We start from the raw sequence: 14,424 nt of genomic DNA, 5'->3' as shown, positions 1-14,424 counted from the left end.
GTACTTTTTATCTAGTTTTCAAATACTCTGACTAATATTTTAAATCATGAAAGCTGATATCTCTAATACTTTGAAGGGAATTAAGAGTCTTGAAGGTTTTCAAAAAACTGAAGGATTTCTTTAAAAATAAAGTAATACAGTTGCTTTCTTTGACTCCCAAAAGGCCTTTGACTTCCTCAAGGTTGAAGAAATTGTAAGAATGGAGCGTAGATTGACAATATCATAGATATCATGTGTTTTTTATATAAAAATGTATCATAAATAATAATGTGAACAAAATTATAAATAAATTATGATAATTTGAAAAAACAAAATACCAGAAATAATAAAAAAATCAACATTTTCGGTAGATTTACAGCTTAATTTTTTTTTTATTTCAGATATTATTTTATTGTTAAATAATCAAAATAAATATTTTTTAGAGCATTAAAATAATCACTGCTTTGTGAAATATTTTTGTTTGTGGATTTTTCTAAAGCACTTGACGTCAATTTATTCAAAAAACAGAATTTCAAAAAACATACAAAATTACGAACAAATTTTTCCAATAATTGACATTTTATACGTCACTTTATTAATTTGTTTAAAACAAAAGCATTTCACAAGATGTTGATTTTTAAATGGGTAAATTAATCACTCGTATTAAAATGTATATAAATAAATATTCTTATTTATATAAATAATTTAATTATATATAGTTTTTTTTAAATGGAAAAAGAGTTAAATGTTTCTACTTACTTGGGGATTAAAAGAACTGAAATGTTTGAAATCCTTATAAAGCTTTTGACATTCCTTAAAAGCCTAAAAAATATGTATAAAAAAATTATTTTGATATTAAAATTACTTTTTTAATAATTTAATAAAACAAAACATCTTTATAATTATTAAAATGAAAAAAAATTACTATAGAAAAGGATTACACTAACCCCGCAAAAAATAAATCTTCTATGTTTTATTACTTAAAATTAAGAGAATTTATTAGAGATTCGCTAGTTATATAAAGATTAAGAAAACTTGAATTACATCAAAAATTTGAAAATCAATTGCATTACGATTATTATAAGTTAATACTTTTTTATTACTCCCTATATAGAGATATATATTTTCGAAATTTAAAAGGCAGTTTTTCTAATAATACAAAAATGACGCTTAAATTAAAAACAGTCTAAAAAACATTTTAGACTTAACTTTTTCCATGCAAAAAAATCAACAATATAGGAAGAATGACATTAAAAAATAAAAAGACTGATTAAAAGAACATTGCTCTAGTTTTTGAAATATCAGGATTCTTCTAAGGCCTTTGATATTATTTTAGAGATTCAATTAAAAAAAATATCAACCTAAAATTATGTTTAGACAAACACAAATTTCTCAAGTTAAAATTTTCAAATTAAAATAGTTTTCATAAATTAACAACAAAAAAACACAAAATCAAAAAAGTTCAAATTTTAAATGACATAATTTAAAAAAAATCATTCATTATCAATAACAGGCAATTTTTTTGTTTTTAATTTTAAAATGATTTAATGTTGTAGGGTTAATATACGTTAAAATAAACTAGGCGTTAAAGCTCCTCTAAAGCCTTTGACATAATTTTAATAATTTATTTTACCCAAAGAATTTTAAATACTAAAAAATTTATTACTGTGTTTCAATTGAATAAAATCACACACCTACTAAAGATGTAATTTATCGCCTATGATGCACTCAATGTCTTAATTTTGAGAAGAGAATTGAATGAAATAAACCAAAAAAGTTAAATTGAAAAAAAAATTGCCTCTTAATTAACCTCTAATTATTAAAATGAAGTACTTCATGAGGCATAAAACTTAAATATATACATTGCATAGTTAAATAAATTGTAGTCAAAAGTCAAAGTACAATTTAATTTAGTAAGTAATTTAATGTTTTAATTAATTAATCTAAGTCAAAAAAATTTCTATATAGAAAACAATAATAAGTAAGAAACACAAATAAAATTTTTTTTTTCGAGTACACAAAGGACAAAGCAAGCAAATTTTCCAATAAACACACACAATAAGGACAAACAATTTAAAATGAAAATTGCAATAAAAATCACTCGTCTTGAAAATCCTCCCCATTAAAGTTTTTTTATTTTAATACGATTATTATCGATATTTTTTTTATTCCTTGCATCGGTAATATTTTATTAAAGAAAACTTCGAGAGAATTGTTCAAAAAAATTTCTCGACTTGTCACCGTCTAGGCACACAGGCCTATCGATTTTTAAAAAATATAAAGTAAGATGGTACTTTGACTGTGACTTCAAAATAAAGTATTTTCAACTTAAAACCTACTGAAGGTTAAAATTGCTGAAATGTTTTTTTTTAAGTCAACATAACTAAGCTCATAAGCATGTAAAAAAAAAGTTTTTCATGGATCAATTAAAGCGGCATGGTACTTAGACGGTGCCTGTAAATGAAGTTAAAAACGACAATTGACAACTGTAACCTCCAAATAACTTATTTGTAAAAAGTTAAAATTGTGGCAGAATTTTTGTTTTGTTGAGAAGTCACAGTCTAGGTCTCTAAAAAATTATTTTTTTTTGTATATGATATCTCGATTGTGACTTAAAATAAATAATTTTAACTTTAAATACACAATTTGTATTTTTTTTTAAAATTCTTTTATTTTTGGTAAGTCACAGTATGAAAAAAACAGAAGCTCATTTTAAAAATTATTTTATTTTCAGAATGTCACAGTCTAAGTGCATTAGTATGTGGAGACACTAATTTTTTTTGGTTAAACCAGATTGGCATGGAACTTAGATGGTGACTTCCAATAAAAAATGAGAATTGTTCAAAAAAAAATTCTCGGCATGTCACCGTCTAGGCACACAGGCCTATCGATTTAAAAAAAAAATATAGAAGGAGATGGTACTTTGACTGTGACCCCAAAATGAAGTATTTTCCACTTAAAACCTATTGAAGGTTAAAATTGTTAAAATATTTGTTTTTAGTTAACATATCTAAGCTCATAGACCTGAAATTTTTTTTCACGGATCAATTTAAAGCGATATGGTACTTAGACGGTGCCTGTAAATGAAGTTAAAAACGACAATTGACAACTGTAACCTCCAAATAACTTATTTGTAAAAAGTTACAATTGTGGCAGAATTTTTGTTTCGTTGAGAAGTCACAGTCTAGGTCTCTAAAAAATTTTATTTTTTTTTGTATATGATATCTCGACTGTGACTTAAAACAAATAATTTTAACTTTAAATACACAATTTGTAATTTTTTTTTAATTCTTTTATTTTCGGTAAGTCACAGGGTGAAAAAATAGAGGCTCATTTAAATTTTTTTAAAATTATTTTATTTTCAGAATGTCACAGTCTAAGTGCATTAGTATGTGGAGACACAAATTTTTTTTTGGTTAAACCAGAGTGGCATGGTACTTAGATGGTGACTTTCAATGAAATAAAAAAAGAGAATTGTTTAAAAAAATGTCTCGGCATGTCACCGTCTAGGCACACAGGCCTATCGATTTGAAAAAAAATATAGAAGGAGATGGTACTTTGACTGTGACCCCAAAATGAAGTATTTTCCACTTAAAACCTATTGAAGGTTAAAATTGTTAAAATATTTGATTTTAGTTAACATATCTAAGCTCATAGACCTAAAATTTTTTTTCACGGATCAATTTAAAGCGATATGGTACTTAGACGGTGCCTGTAAATGAAGTTAAAAACGACAATTGACAACTGTGACCTCCAAATAACTTATTTGTAAAAAGTTAAAATTGTGGCAGAATTTTTGTTTTGTTGAGAAGTCACAGTCTAGGTCTCTAAAAAATAATTTTTTTTTGTATATGATATCTCGACTGTGACTTAAAATAAATAATTTTAACTTTAAAAACATAATTTTTAATTTTTTTTAAATTCTTTTATTTTCGGTCAGTCACAGTGTGAAAAAAACAGAGGCTTATTTAAATTTTTTAAAAATTATTTTATTTTCAGAATGTCACAGTCTAAGTGCATTAGTATGTGGAGACACTAATTGTTTTTGGTTAAACCAGATTGGCATGGAACTTAGATGGTAACTTCCAATAAAAAATGAGAATTGTTCAAAAAAAAATTCTCGGCATGTCACCGTCTAGGCACACAGGCCTATCGATTTTTAAAAATTATAGAAGGAGATGGTACTTTGACTGTGACTCTAAAATGAAGTATTTTCTACTTAAAATCTACTGAAAGTTAAAATTGCTGAATTTTTTTTTTTAAGTCAACATGACTAAGCTCATAAGCCTGTAAAAAAATGTTTTTCATGGATCAATTAAAGCGGCATGGTACTTAGACGGTGCCTGTAAATGAAGTTAAAAACGACAATTGACAACTGTAACCTCCAAATAACTTATTTGTAAAAAGTTACAATTGTGGCAGAATTTTTGTTTTGTTGAGAAGTCACAGTCTAGGTCTCTAAAAAATTTTATTTTTTTTTGTATATGATATCTCGACTGTGACTTAAAACAAATAATTTTAACTTTAAATACACAATTTGTAATTTTTTTTTAATTCTTTTATTTTCGATAAGTCACAGTGTGAAAAAATAGAGGCTCATTTAAATTTTTTTAAAATTATTTTATTTTCAGAATGTCACAGTCTAAGTGCATTAGTATGTGGAGACACAAATTTTTTTTTGGTTAAACCAGAGTGGCATGGTACTTAGATGGTGACTTCCAATGAAATAAAAAATGAGAATTGTTTAAAAAAATTTCTCGGCATGTCACCGTCTAGGCACACAGGCCTATCGATTTAAAAAAAAATATAGAAGGAGATGGTACTTTGACTGTGACTCCAAAAAAAGTATTTTCAACTTAAAATCTACTAAAGGGTAGAATTGTTAAGTTTAGTTAAGTTTTGACAATATTATAATTCATGCATTTTTCAATGCTATAAGATTCAATATTAAGTAATACGTTAAAGATTTTTCAAAAAATTTAATATTTTTTTTTGGTGGTAGCTTATTGAAATAAAAAATTATCTTTTTAGTCTTTTATAAGAAAAATAATATATTCAAAAATATATAAAGTACATACAACTAAGAAATTAATATCCTTGAATTTTCCTCTACAAAAATCTCTAAATGTTTTATTTTGAATTGTTCGAATTGCTCTCTTTGGTGTAAGAGAAATAATCTCCAACAATGACTTTGAAATTAAATTTTAAAACTCCATCACGAGTATTACACTTAAATGTTCTATTTTCCTAATAATTTCATACATTGACAAACCGCTTTTTCGCGTGTGCTAAAATTAAGGAGTGTCCCCTCACATAATCCAGTTTTAACGCGAATAAAACGTTTCTGGACCGAATGTCTTGCATGTCATCAAAACACCATTAAACCGAACGACCTCGTCAATTAAAAAAGGCTCAACTACTAATTAAAACCGTTATATCATCCAGACCGCGTATTTCAGTTGGGTTTATGATTTTCGCGAGTGAATATTGTGAATTATTATACGTGTGTGTATATCATCCGGTGAAAATTTATATTTAAGCCCTTTTTTTCGTTTTCAAAAAGACAAAGGTATCTCGTACGTGACTTTATTAAAACATCCGAGCGTAAATAGCAAAGAAAACGGCTTTACAAGCAGTTGTTTTGTAGCTGAGTAAGCTGCAGCTACGGTGCAGCTAAATAGCTTCGTATCTTTGCGATCTCATTGCTTTGCTTACTAGACAAGGGAGGGTTCATTTCAAATTCGTTTATTTGGACTTTTATCGCATCTTATGCCTTTAATATAAATAGGAAAATATACAGGAAAATTGGTTAGAGGGCCCTTTAGGCAGTGGTGCTGAAACGATACATTTTTGTCAAAATAATGAAAACCTGCTGTCATGGTCAAACATTACAATAAAACGTTATTAATATCATTTCTGTTATTCGGTGGTGTTCGCTGTCAATTGTAACCTTAATTACTATTAAACTACGCTTTTCGATTGTCGAATTTTAGGTTTCTAAGATTCAATTTTTTACATTGAAATTCTCTTGTTTACTTGACTCTGTTGGAGGGGGCCACAAGTTTTTTATGTGTCATTGCCAAATCTCACCTAATAAGAGAGCTACGACTACGACCTTGTGGATGGTCTCATTTACTTTAGAAGGACGAAACTAAGAAAAAACCATTGGAATTATGAAGACAGTACCCATAAGTGTCGAGAAATCGATCAAACAACCTCAATACTATCATGGTGTGATTTGGATGTGTCTATAAAGGTAGTGATAGTTAACTTAGTATGGGCAACCAAAGGTTATGTAATAGTTTCGATTTTCTAATGGCATTTGCTACATTTGTCCGTTCTTGCATTTGTATCCTGCATTATAAATTTCTTCTAATTATTTTTACTAATAACTTGCTTCGTAGTAGCTAGCATTAAACCCTCAGTTTAAGAAAACCTCAGATGCTTCTTTATTTATATATGGTTGGTTAAGATGGACATTACAGAAGAATTAGTTCATCGACTGCCTTGAATTAGTCAAATATTCATTTCATGAGTCATCAGTTCGGCAGTTGAAATAGGAAATATTCCAAGTCCAGGAAGACCTGCAAGACATGATGGACATTTCAGAATAAATACTTCATCAAGTGCCTTGAATTAGCCAAATATTTCCATCACTTCTAGGCAATTGAAAGAGGAAACTTTTTAAGTCCTGAAAGTCCTGCAAGACATGATGGACATTTCAGAATAATTACTTCATCGACTGCCTGGAATTAGTAAAATATTTCCATCACTTCCAGGCAATTGAAAGAGGAAACTTTTTAAGTCCTGAAAGTCCTGCAAGACATGATGGACATTTCAAAATAATTACTTCATCGACTGCCTGGAATTAGTAAAATATTTCCATCACTTCCAGGCAATTGAAAGAGGAAACTTTTTAAGTCCTGAAAGTCCTGCAAGACATGATGGACATTTCAGAATAATTACTTCATCGACTGCCTGGAATTAGTAAAATATTTTCATCACTTCCAGGCAATTGAAAGAGGAAACTTTTTAAGTCCTGAAAGTCCTGCAAGACATGATGGACATTTCAGAATAATTACTTCATCGACTGCCTGGAATTAGTAAAATATTTTCATCATTTCCAGGCAATTAAAAGAGGAAACGTTCTAAATCCTGAAAGTTCTGCAGGACATGATGGACATTTCAGAAGAATTACTTCATCAACTGCCTGGAATTAGTAAAATATTTCCATCACTTCCAGGCAATTGAAAGAGGAAATGTTTTAAGTTCTGGAAGTCCTGCAAGACATGATGGACATTTCAGAAGAATCAGTTCATCAACTGCCTGGAATGAGTAAAATATTTCCATCACTTCCAGGCAATTGAAAGAGGAAACGTTCGAAGTCCTGAAAGTCCTGCAGGACATGATGGACGTTTCAGAATAATTACTTCATCAACTGCCTGGAATTAGTAAGATATTTCCATCACTTCCAGGAGATTGAAAGAGGAAACGTTCTAAGTCTTGAAAGTCCTGCAGGACATGATGGGCATTTCAGAATAATTACTTCATCAAGTGCCTTGAATTAGCCAAATATTTCCATCACTTCCAGGTAATTGAAAGAGGAAACGTTGTAAGTCCTGAAAGTCCTGCAGGACATGATGGACATTTCAGAATAATTACTTCATCGACTGCCTGGAATTAGTAAAACATTTCCTTCACGTCCAGACTATTGAAAGAGGAAACGTTCTAAGTCCTGGAAGTCCTGCAGGACATGATGGACATTTCAGAAGAATTAGTTCATCAACTGCCTGGAATTAGTAAAATATTTCCATTACTTCCAGGCAATTGAAAGAGGAAACGTTATAAGTCCTGAAAGTCCTGCAGGACATGATGGACATTTTAGAATAATTAGTTCATCGACTGCCTGGAATTAGTAAAATATTTCCATCACTTCTAGGCAATTGAAAGAGGAAACGGTAAAAGTCCTGAAAGTCCTGCAAGACATGATGGACATTTTAGAAGAATTAATTTATCAACTGCCTGGAATTAGTAAAATATTTTCATCACTTCCAGGCAGTTGAAAGAGGAAACGTTCTAAGTCCTGAAAGTATTGCGAGACATGATAGACATTTCAGAATATTTACTTCATCAACTGCCTGGAATTAGTAAAATATTTCCATCACTTCCAGGCAATTGAAAGAGGAAACCTTATAAGTCCCGAAAGTCCAGCAAGACATGATGGACATTTCAGAAGAATCAGTTCATCAACTGCCTGGAATTAGTAAAATATTTCCATCACTTCCAGGCAATTGAAAGAGGAAACGTTATAGGTCCTGAAAGTCCTGCAGGACATGATGGACATTTTAGAATAATTAGTTCATCGACTGCCTGGAATTAGTAAAATATTTCCATCACTTCCAGATAATTGAAAAAGGCAATGTTCTAAGTCCTGAAACTCCTGCAAGACATGATGGACATTTCAGAATAATTACTTTATCAACTACCTGGAATTAGTATACAATTTCTATTACTTCCACGTAATTAAAAGAGGAAACGCTCCAAGTCCTGAAAGTCCTGCTAGACATGATGGACATTTAAGAATAATTACTTCATCAACTGCCTGGAATTAGTAAAATATTTCCATCACTTCCAGGCAATTGAAAGAGGAAACGTTCTAAGTCCTGAAAGTCTTGCAAGACATGATGGACATTTCAGAATAATTACTTCATCGACTGCCTGGAATTAGTAAAATATTTCCATCACGTCTAGACTATTGAAAGAGGCAATGTTCTGTCCTGAAAGTCCTGGCAGTCCTGCAAGATATGATAAGAATGTTAAAGTTATAAGTGCTTCCCCGTTCGTCTCTATCTAGTTAATAGCTCCTGTCTATCTACTAGTTTATCTGGTATGCCTTTTCCAACTTTGGAGGTGAAATCGACCAGTGTAAGGTTTATTTCATGCTTCTTTGGTATATATAAATTAGCTGTAGTAGTAGTTAAAATATATAGACTTAGGCAGTACAAAAACAATAGATTCTTAATCAGTTGATATTGTCGTTTGTTACCTTGACCGATCTAAAATGCACTTTTTGATATTCAAAAATAAATTGCACTTTTTTGATCCAATCCTCACTATTAAAAAGTTTCTATTGTCTTAGGATTTGTATTAGCTGTGGTAGTTTAACTTCTGCTCCAGGTATAGACAGAAATTACGCCATTAAGCCCTATAAATAAGTTTTTGCTACTTTAGGATTTTAAACATAAAAAAGCGCAGTTTAATAATAAAACTTAAGATGACAAATGACAGTTTTAACCTATACAGAAGTCTGTAATATAACAGGTAAATATATATACAGTTCTTGCGAAAACCGAAAAAATGTAGGGGTATCTGTTCATTATGCCTAAGTGTCTTATTTATATTTTACAGCTACTCGCAGTAATTATTCATTTTATTCCAGGCATTTATAATAATTTTGCATTTTATCCAGAAATTATTCACTTGTTCCAGGCATTCCTAGTCGTTTTCCATATTATTTCGGACATTTTTCATATCATGTATAATTTCCAAGAACGTAATAACGACCATTAAAGCAGAAAAGGTGGGAAACATATATAGTTTCTATACATATTATATTCACTCCATTTATATGCGTCAAATCATTATTATTCCACGTTTTCTCTAAAATAATACGGTACAAGTTTGAAGTGACTCACACGAAGTAAATTAAACGAGGAAAAGTCAAACCGCAGAATCAAAGGAAAAATTTTCCGAAGGGCACTGACAGACTTTACTTGAAGTGAAAAAATTCTGAAATCTCGCGAAAAGCCGGAATTTTGAGTAAAAGCGAAGGGAAGTTAATAAGGGCAGTTTTTTGCCCTGTAAAAGACTGGAAAATGAAGTTAAGTTTTTAATAGGCGAGAAAAGCGAGTTAATTGGGGATTATTTTATCGGATTTTTTAGCACTTCTGTAGCTATAAAGTGTCAATTTTCGTTCGTTAATTGTGTTGCTAGCTTAATAATTATCGTGCAACTTTAGTTGGTTACTATAGTGAACCAAAAATGTCGTCACAAAGCATCATTTCATTACCACCAAAGATGGAACTGACAGAGACACGTTTCCTATCATTGCAACACCCAAGAAAATCGAGCAAAAACCCAACAAGACATGTGAATTTTAACCCAATGGCAAGTGTCATCTCGTACAGCGAATCACAGGAGTGGAATCCTGATATTTCCAAAAAATCTGCGTTATCTGGATTGTTGGATCAGCTCGCGTCAAAGGAAAATAACGTGAGTTTTCATGCCAAGAGACCTTTGGTGAAAATATGTGAGCAGTCGTTTACGGTGCATGATGGTGGGCCGGTGAATTTGAAGATTACGGTAGAACCCAGAGAAGAAAAGGTAATCCTCGATGTATCTCTTAAAAGAAATTAATAAATGTTTTTACTATTTTTCACATTATATGGCAACAGCGCTTCCACAACCAACCGAATCATGACGAACCTGCACGAGTCATCAACAAAGTAGCGCTTTTGCCAGATCTAACCATCTGCGGAAAAATCGGGAAACTTTTAAATTCATTAGACAAATCTATTCTTTTTCATTGATGTTTCTGCCTGTTTTTCTTCTGGCGCAATTTCCAATTTAATTTATTTATCTGTCAGCAGATTCGCTCCTTTAATCTTCTACTTTGACCGGCTTAATAGAATCTAACGTTCGTAATAAAACTACAAAGGATTTTATTGCGAGACACCGGGATTAGGCTTTTCGAAGTGAAAATAGGAGATATTTACTTTTTAGAAAATAATTTAGAGATCGTTTTTAACGACCTTTAAAGCGGTATGAAAAAGAATAAACTTGGTTGAATCCAAATAAATGATTTAATAAAGTGTTTAAAAGAAATCAACGGATTTCAGATCAGAAGAACGTGTTGGTCAAACTTTTACGACCAGACCTGTTTTCTCTTTTTTAAGATCAGCTTGGAATGCAATACTCATGTCTTAAGCTTAGTCAGGAAAAAGTTAAACTAATGGCATTTCTTTAACGCTATTGGAAGCTTTAAGGGATTAAAATGAATCTAAAAATAAATTTTATCAAGATATCATTAACCATGATTAATCAAAACCTGTTTAGAGGCACAGAAAGTAAATTAAAATGGTCGCTTATTTAATGTTTATTTAATTTAATATACCAATTCCCTCCATTGCAATATTTGCAGGTTTATACAGCTGAGAAAAGGTTAATTAAAGCCATTAATTTAATGCAAAAAAAGCTTCCAGTATCTGGATCTTTCCAGCATTATTCAATTTGCCAAGACAAGTTGCTCACTTCTCTTCAGTACTTCAGTCATTGATCCAAGTGATGAACAATAATTACTTATGAGTTACTGAGTTCATTTCTTTAATGATACTGGATGTTTTCAGTGACTAAAATAGTGTAACACTAGCATGAAACTCAATCCTATCCATAATTTAAAAAAATATATTTAAGGTCAAAAAATTTATTCATTTAATGGACTAGAAGCAATGACTCCAATAACAGCTTCGTGCTCACTTTCTTTTTTTATTAGAGACACGACATGAGTACTAATGACATCTAATGAAGCTCTCGGTGATTGACTTGGTCCGGCAATAGGTCCATAATAAACTCTATCCAGATATCATTCATATTTGATGAAAATGTGGCCCTGGATAAATAAGGAAGAAATCAATCAATTTAACTGTGATGGTGACTACCTGTTAGAATTGATTTCTATCTCTTGCCATGCTGATAAGCTCGTCGATCGTCCTTATTTTTATTCACTGTCTATCGATACAATACAATCACTATTAATGTTCCTTGCCCATGACAGCTGTTTCCTCCCAATTCCTCTTCTTCCTTCTATCTTTCCCTCCAGAATCAGTTGTAGCAACTGGTATCTGTCGTGTCTAAACATCTGGAATGCCTCTATTTTATTTATTATATTTAACTGCGTTGTCCAAGATTCGCATATCGGACTCGAAGTCCTGATTTCTGCGGATTCCTTCATATTTCATCAACACCGTACGAGCCATCTTAATTCTGTATCTAATATTTTGCTCCGAGTTCCAGTAAGTATATAGCTTCCCAGATAGCCTCAGCATCATTAGCAGTAAGAACGGTGTCATCTGCATATTATTTATTTGAAATAAGTATTCTATTTACTTTAACTTTTATTTCTTGATCTTCAAAAGTTTCCATAAATACAGAACATATACTAAGCAGCAGAGGAGATAAGACGGTCACTGTCTGACTTTTCTATGAATTTCAATGTCTTCAGTAGTAATAACTTGCCTCGTAGTACTTGCTTAGAATTTGCATTAAGTTTTGGGAGTTTTTTTAACTGATATTAAAGAAGGTTCAAATATACCCATCCATATATCCATCCACTTAGAGAAGGTAATAATCTTCCTAGAGCTTGAGAGCTGAAGGGGGTTCATAAAACGAGTTAAAGCCATCTGGGAGACATTACTGAGACAGAGGTGTACTTGTAGCATAATCGCAAAATATCAAAATTGCCATTGTGTACTGCATTTAAGCAGCAGAAGCCGTGAAGGATCTTACAGATCGCAAATATTCACCAAATATTTGGTTCTAGTTTCACGTCTCTGTAATACAGTTTGAAGACGTGACCTAGGTTAGTCGATTTAATTATCTGTTTTAATGAACTCTTCTTAAAATGTCTTTACTTGTCAGTACGTCAACATCATTAGCAATAAGGACAGTGTTATGTGCATACCATATATTTGAGACAGTTATTCTATTTACTTTCACTTCTCTTTCTTAATCTTCAAAAGTTTTCGTAAATATGGAGTGTGTATTAAACAGCAGAGGCGATAAGACGCCTCCTTGCCTGACTACTAGATGAATTTCAATGTCTTCAGTAGTAATAGCTTGCATTGTAATACTTGTTGACTGCCACCAGTTTGCGTCTTATATCTTTGTCATCTATGTCACAAAATCCCGAAACTGCTATTGTGTACTGCATTTGAGCTCCTGTATGCATTTGAGGCGTGTAGGCTCTCACAGATCGCAGGCCTAGTAGCCTATGGTCTTTGCATTAGTGTGCATTATAGTGCAATATAGTGCTTGTTAAGAGCAATGCGTGGTATAATACCGCGACGTTTTTTTTGCCTCAGCAATCAGTTTCAAGACCTCCGCTAATATTCCATCTGATCCTGTGACTTCTCATCTTTTCTTTCTATTAAAGCTTTCCTTATTTCTTTCTTTAGTACTGGTAATCTGGATGAGAGGTCGTCAGCAAACCACGGTCGTTTCTTATAATTTTTCTCTATTATGAGCTGACCTGTGTCATCTGAACGTATTGTTGGAGGTCGTTTTTTATATACATCGAATTCTTCTTTTATTTTACCCTTGGAAGAACTAAAAATTTTACTTTTTTAATTGAACTAGAAGAATCTGTTCAGATTCCAAGAAGACCAGCATGGCTAATCATGGAATGATTAAGATATGTTAAGAGATATAGTTACTTGAAGGCATCTATTTAATCGAAGCTTCCAGTGCCTATCCTCATCTTGACTTTTATCAAAATACCATGCCAAGTTACGCAACTTTCTTCAGCACTATAGTTATTAATCCAAGTTAAACCTCAGCATTTTATTTTTACTGAAAGTGAAGAATCACAAATAAGACAAACATCAATAAACCCTAGTAACTCACTCTAACTCCTTACAGGGTCATCTCAGAGGTTACCCGCCACCATCCAACGCCATGCTATTCGACGACGACCCAGGCATAATGTCAGAAGTGGAAACGAGCTCCACCGGGTTCCGGAGGGGTGGCAAACAACGCAGTTCCCTACCGGTGGTACGCACCCCCAGTAAAACCCTGGAAAGGCCATTGGGTACGAGTTGAGTTTTTCAATATGACATTTACTACATACAGACACCATTGTTTTGATCGAATAAACAAGCATGACACGTGGTTGGTCCAGGGACCTCGTCTAACGCGGTACATTTTCGGCAATTTGCAGGTTTAGTCTTTTTGCAATACCGCAACGAGACCAAGAGGGCTTTGCTACCGAACGAGATAACCTCCTTGGACACGGTTAGGGCGCTCTTTGTACGTTCGTTCCCGAAACAGTTGACTATGGAGTATATGGACTCTCCGAACGTGAAGATTTACATGCACGACTCTTCGAAGGATATGTTTTATGAGTTGGAGGATTTAAGGTGAGGTTTAGACTAAAGGGGGAAGGCACTAGATGCAATCGATTGCTTTTAGATCGTACCTCAGGGAAATCAGGGATCGTTCAGTGTTGCGAGTGTTTGAGTCTGCTGACGTGTCAGGTGGGCTGCCAATGGCGGGCATTGGAATAGCGGGAGGCGGTTTGGCGGGACATTTTGAGGATCCCAGTTACTTTTCTGAGCCGGAGTTCGATTCGGAGTACCAGCACCAGCATATCCATAAGAGCAAGGTAAGAGC

The 14,424-nt window shown here is 32.3% G+C and overlaps 1 protein-coding gene across 14 annotated transcripts in view; it reads left to right on the top strand.

The window, feature by feature from the left end:
* LOC126740724 (coiled-coil domain-containing protein AGAP005037) overlaps positions 1-14,424 on the top strand; it is a 196,606-nt gene that overhangs the window by 65,614 nt on the left and 116,568 nt on the right. For 4 of the 14 annotated variants that reach the window (XM_050446858.1, XM_050446865.1, XM_050446863.1 and 1 more), the window contains 3 exons: positions 13,675-13,843; positions 13,973-14,171; positions 14,224-14,416. In XM_050446858.1, coding sequence (XP_050302815.1) covers positions 13,675-13,843; positions 13,973-14,171; positions 14,224-14,416 — 561 coding nt within the window. Of the gene's footprint in view, positions 1-9,341; positions 10,363-13,674; positions 13,844-13,972; positions 14,172-14,223; positions 14,417-14,424 lie in introns of those variants that run through there. The other 10 variants (XM_050446869.1, XM_050446861.1, XM_050446862.1 and 7 more) reach the window with 6 other exon arrangements.

This window comes from Anthonomus grandis, chromosome 9 (assembly GCF_022605725.1).
Source record: "Anthonomus grandis grandis chromosome 9, icAntGran1.3, whole genome shotgun sequence".
NCBI lineage: Eukaryota > Metazoa > Arthropoda > Insecta > Coleoptera > Curculionidae > Anthonomus > Anthonomus grandis.
Note: the sequence above shows the minus strand (reverse complement) of the source record. Positions and strands in the feature narration are given on the sequence as shown.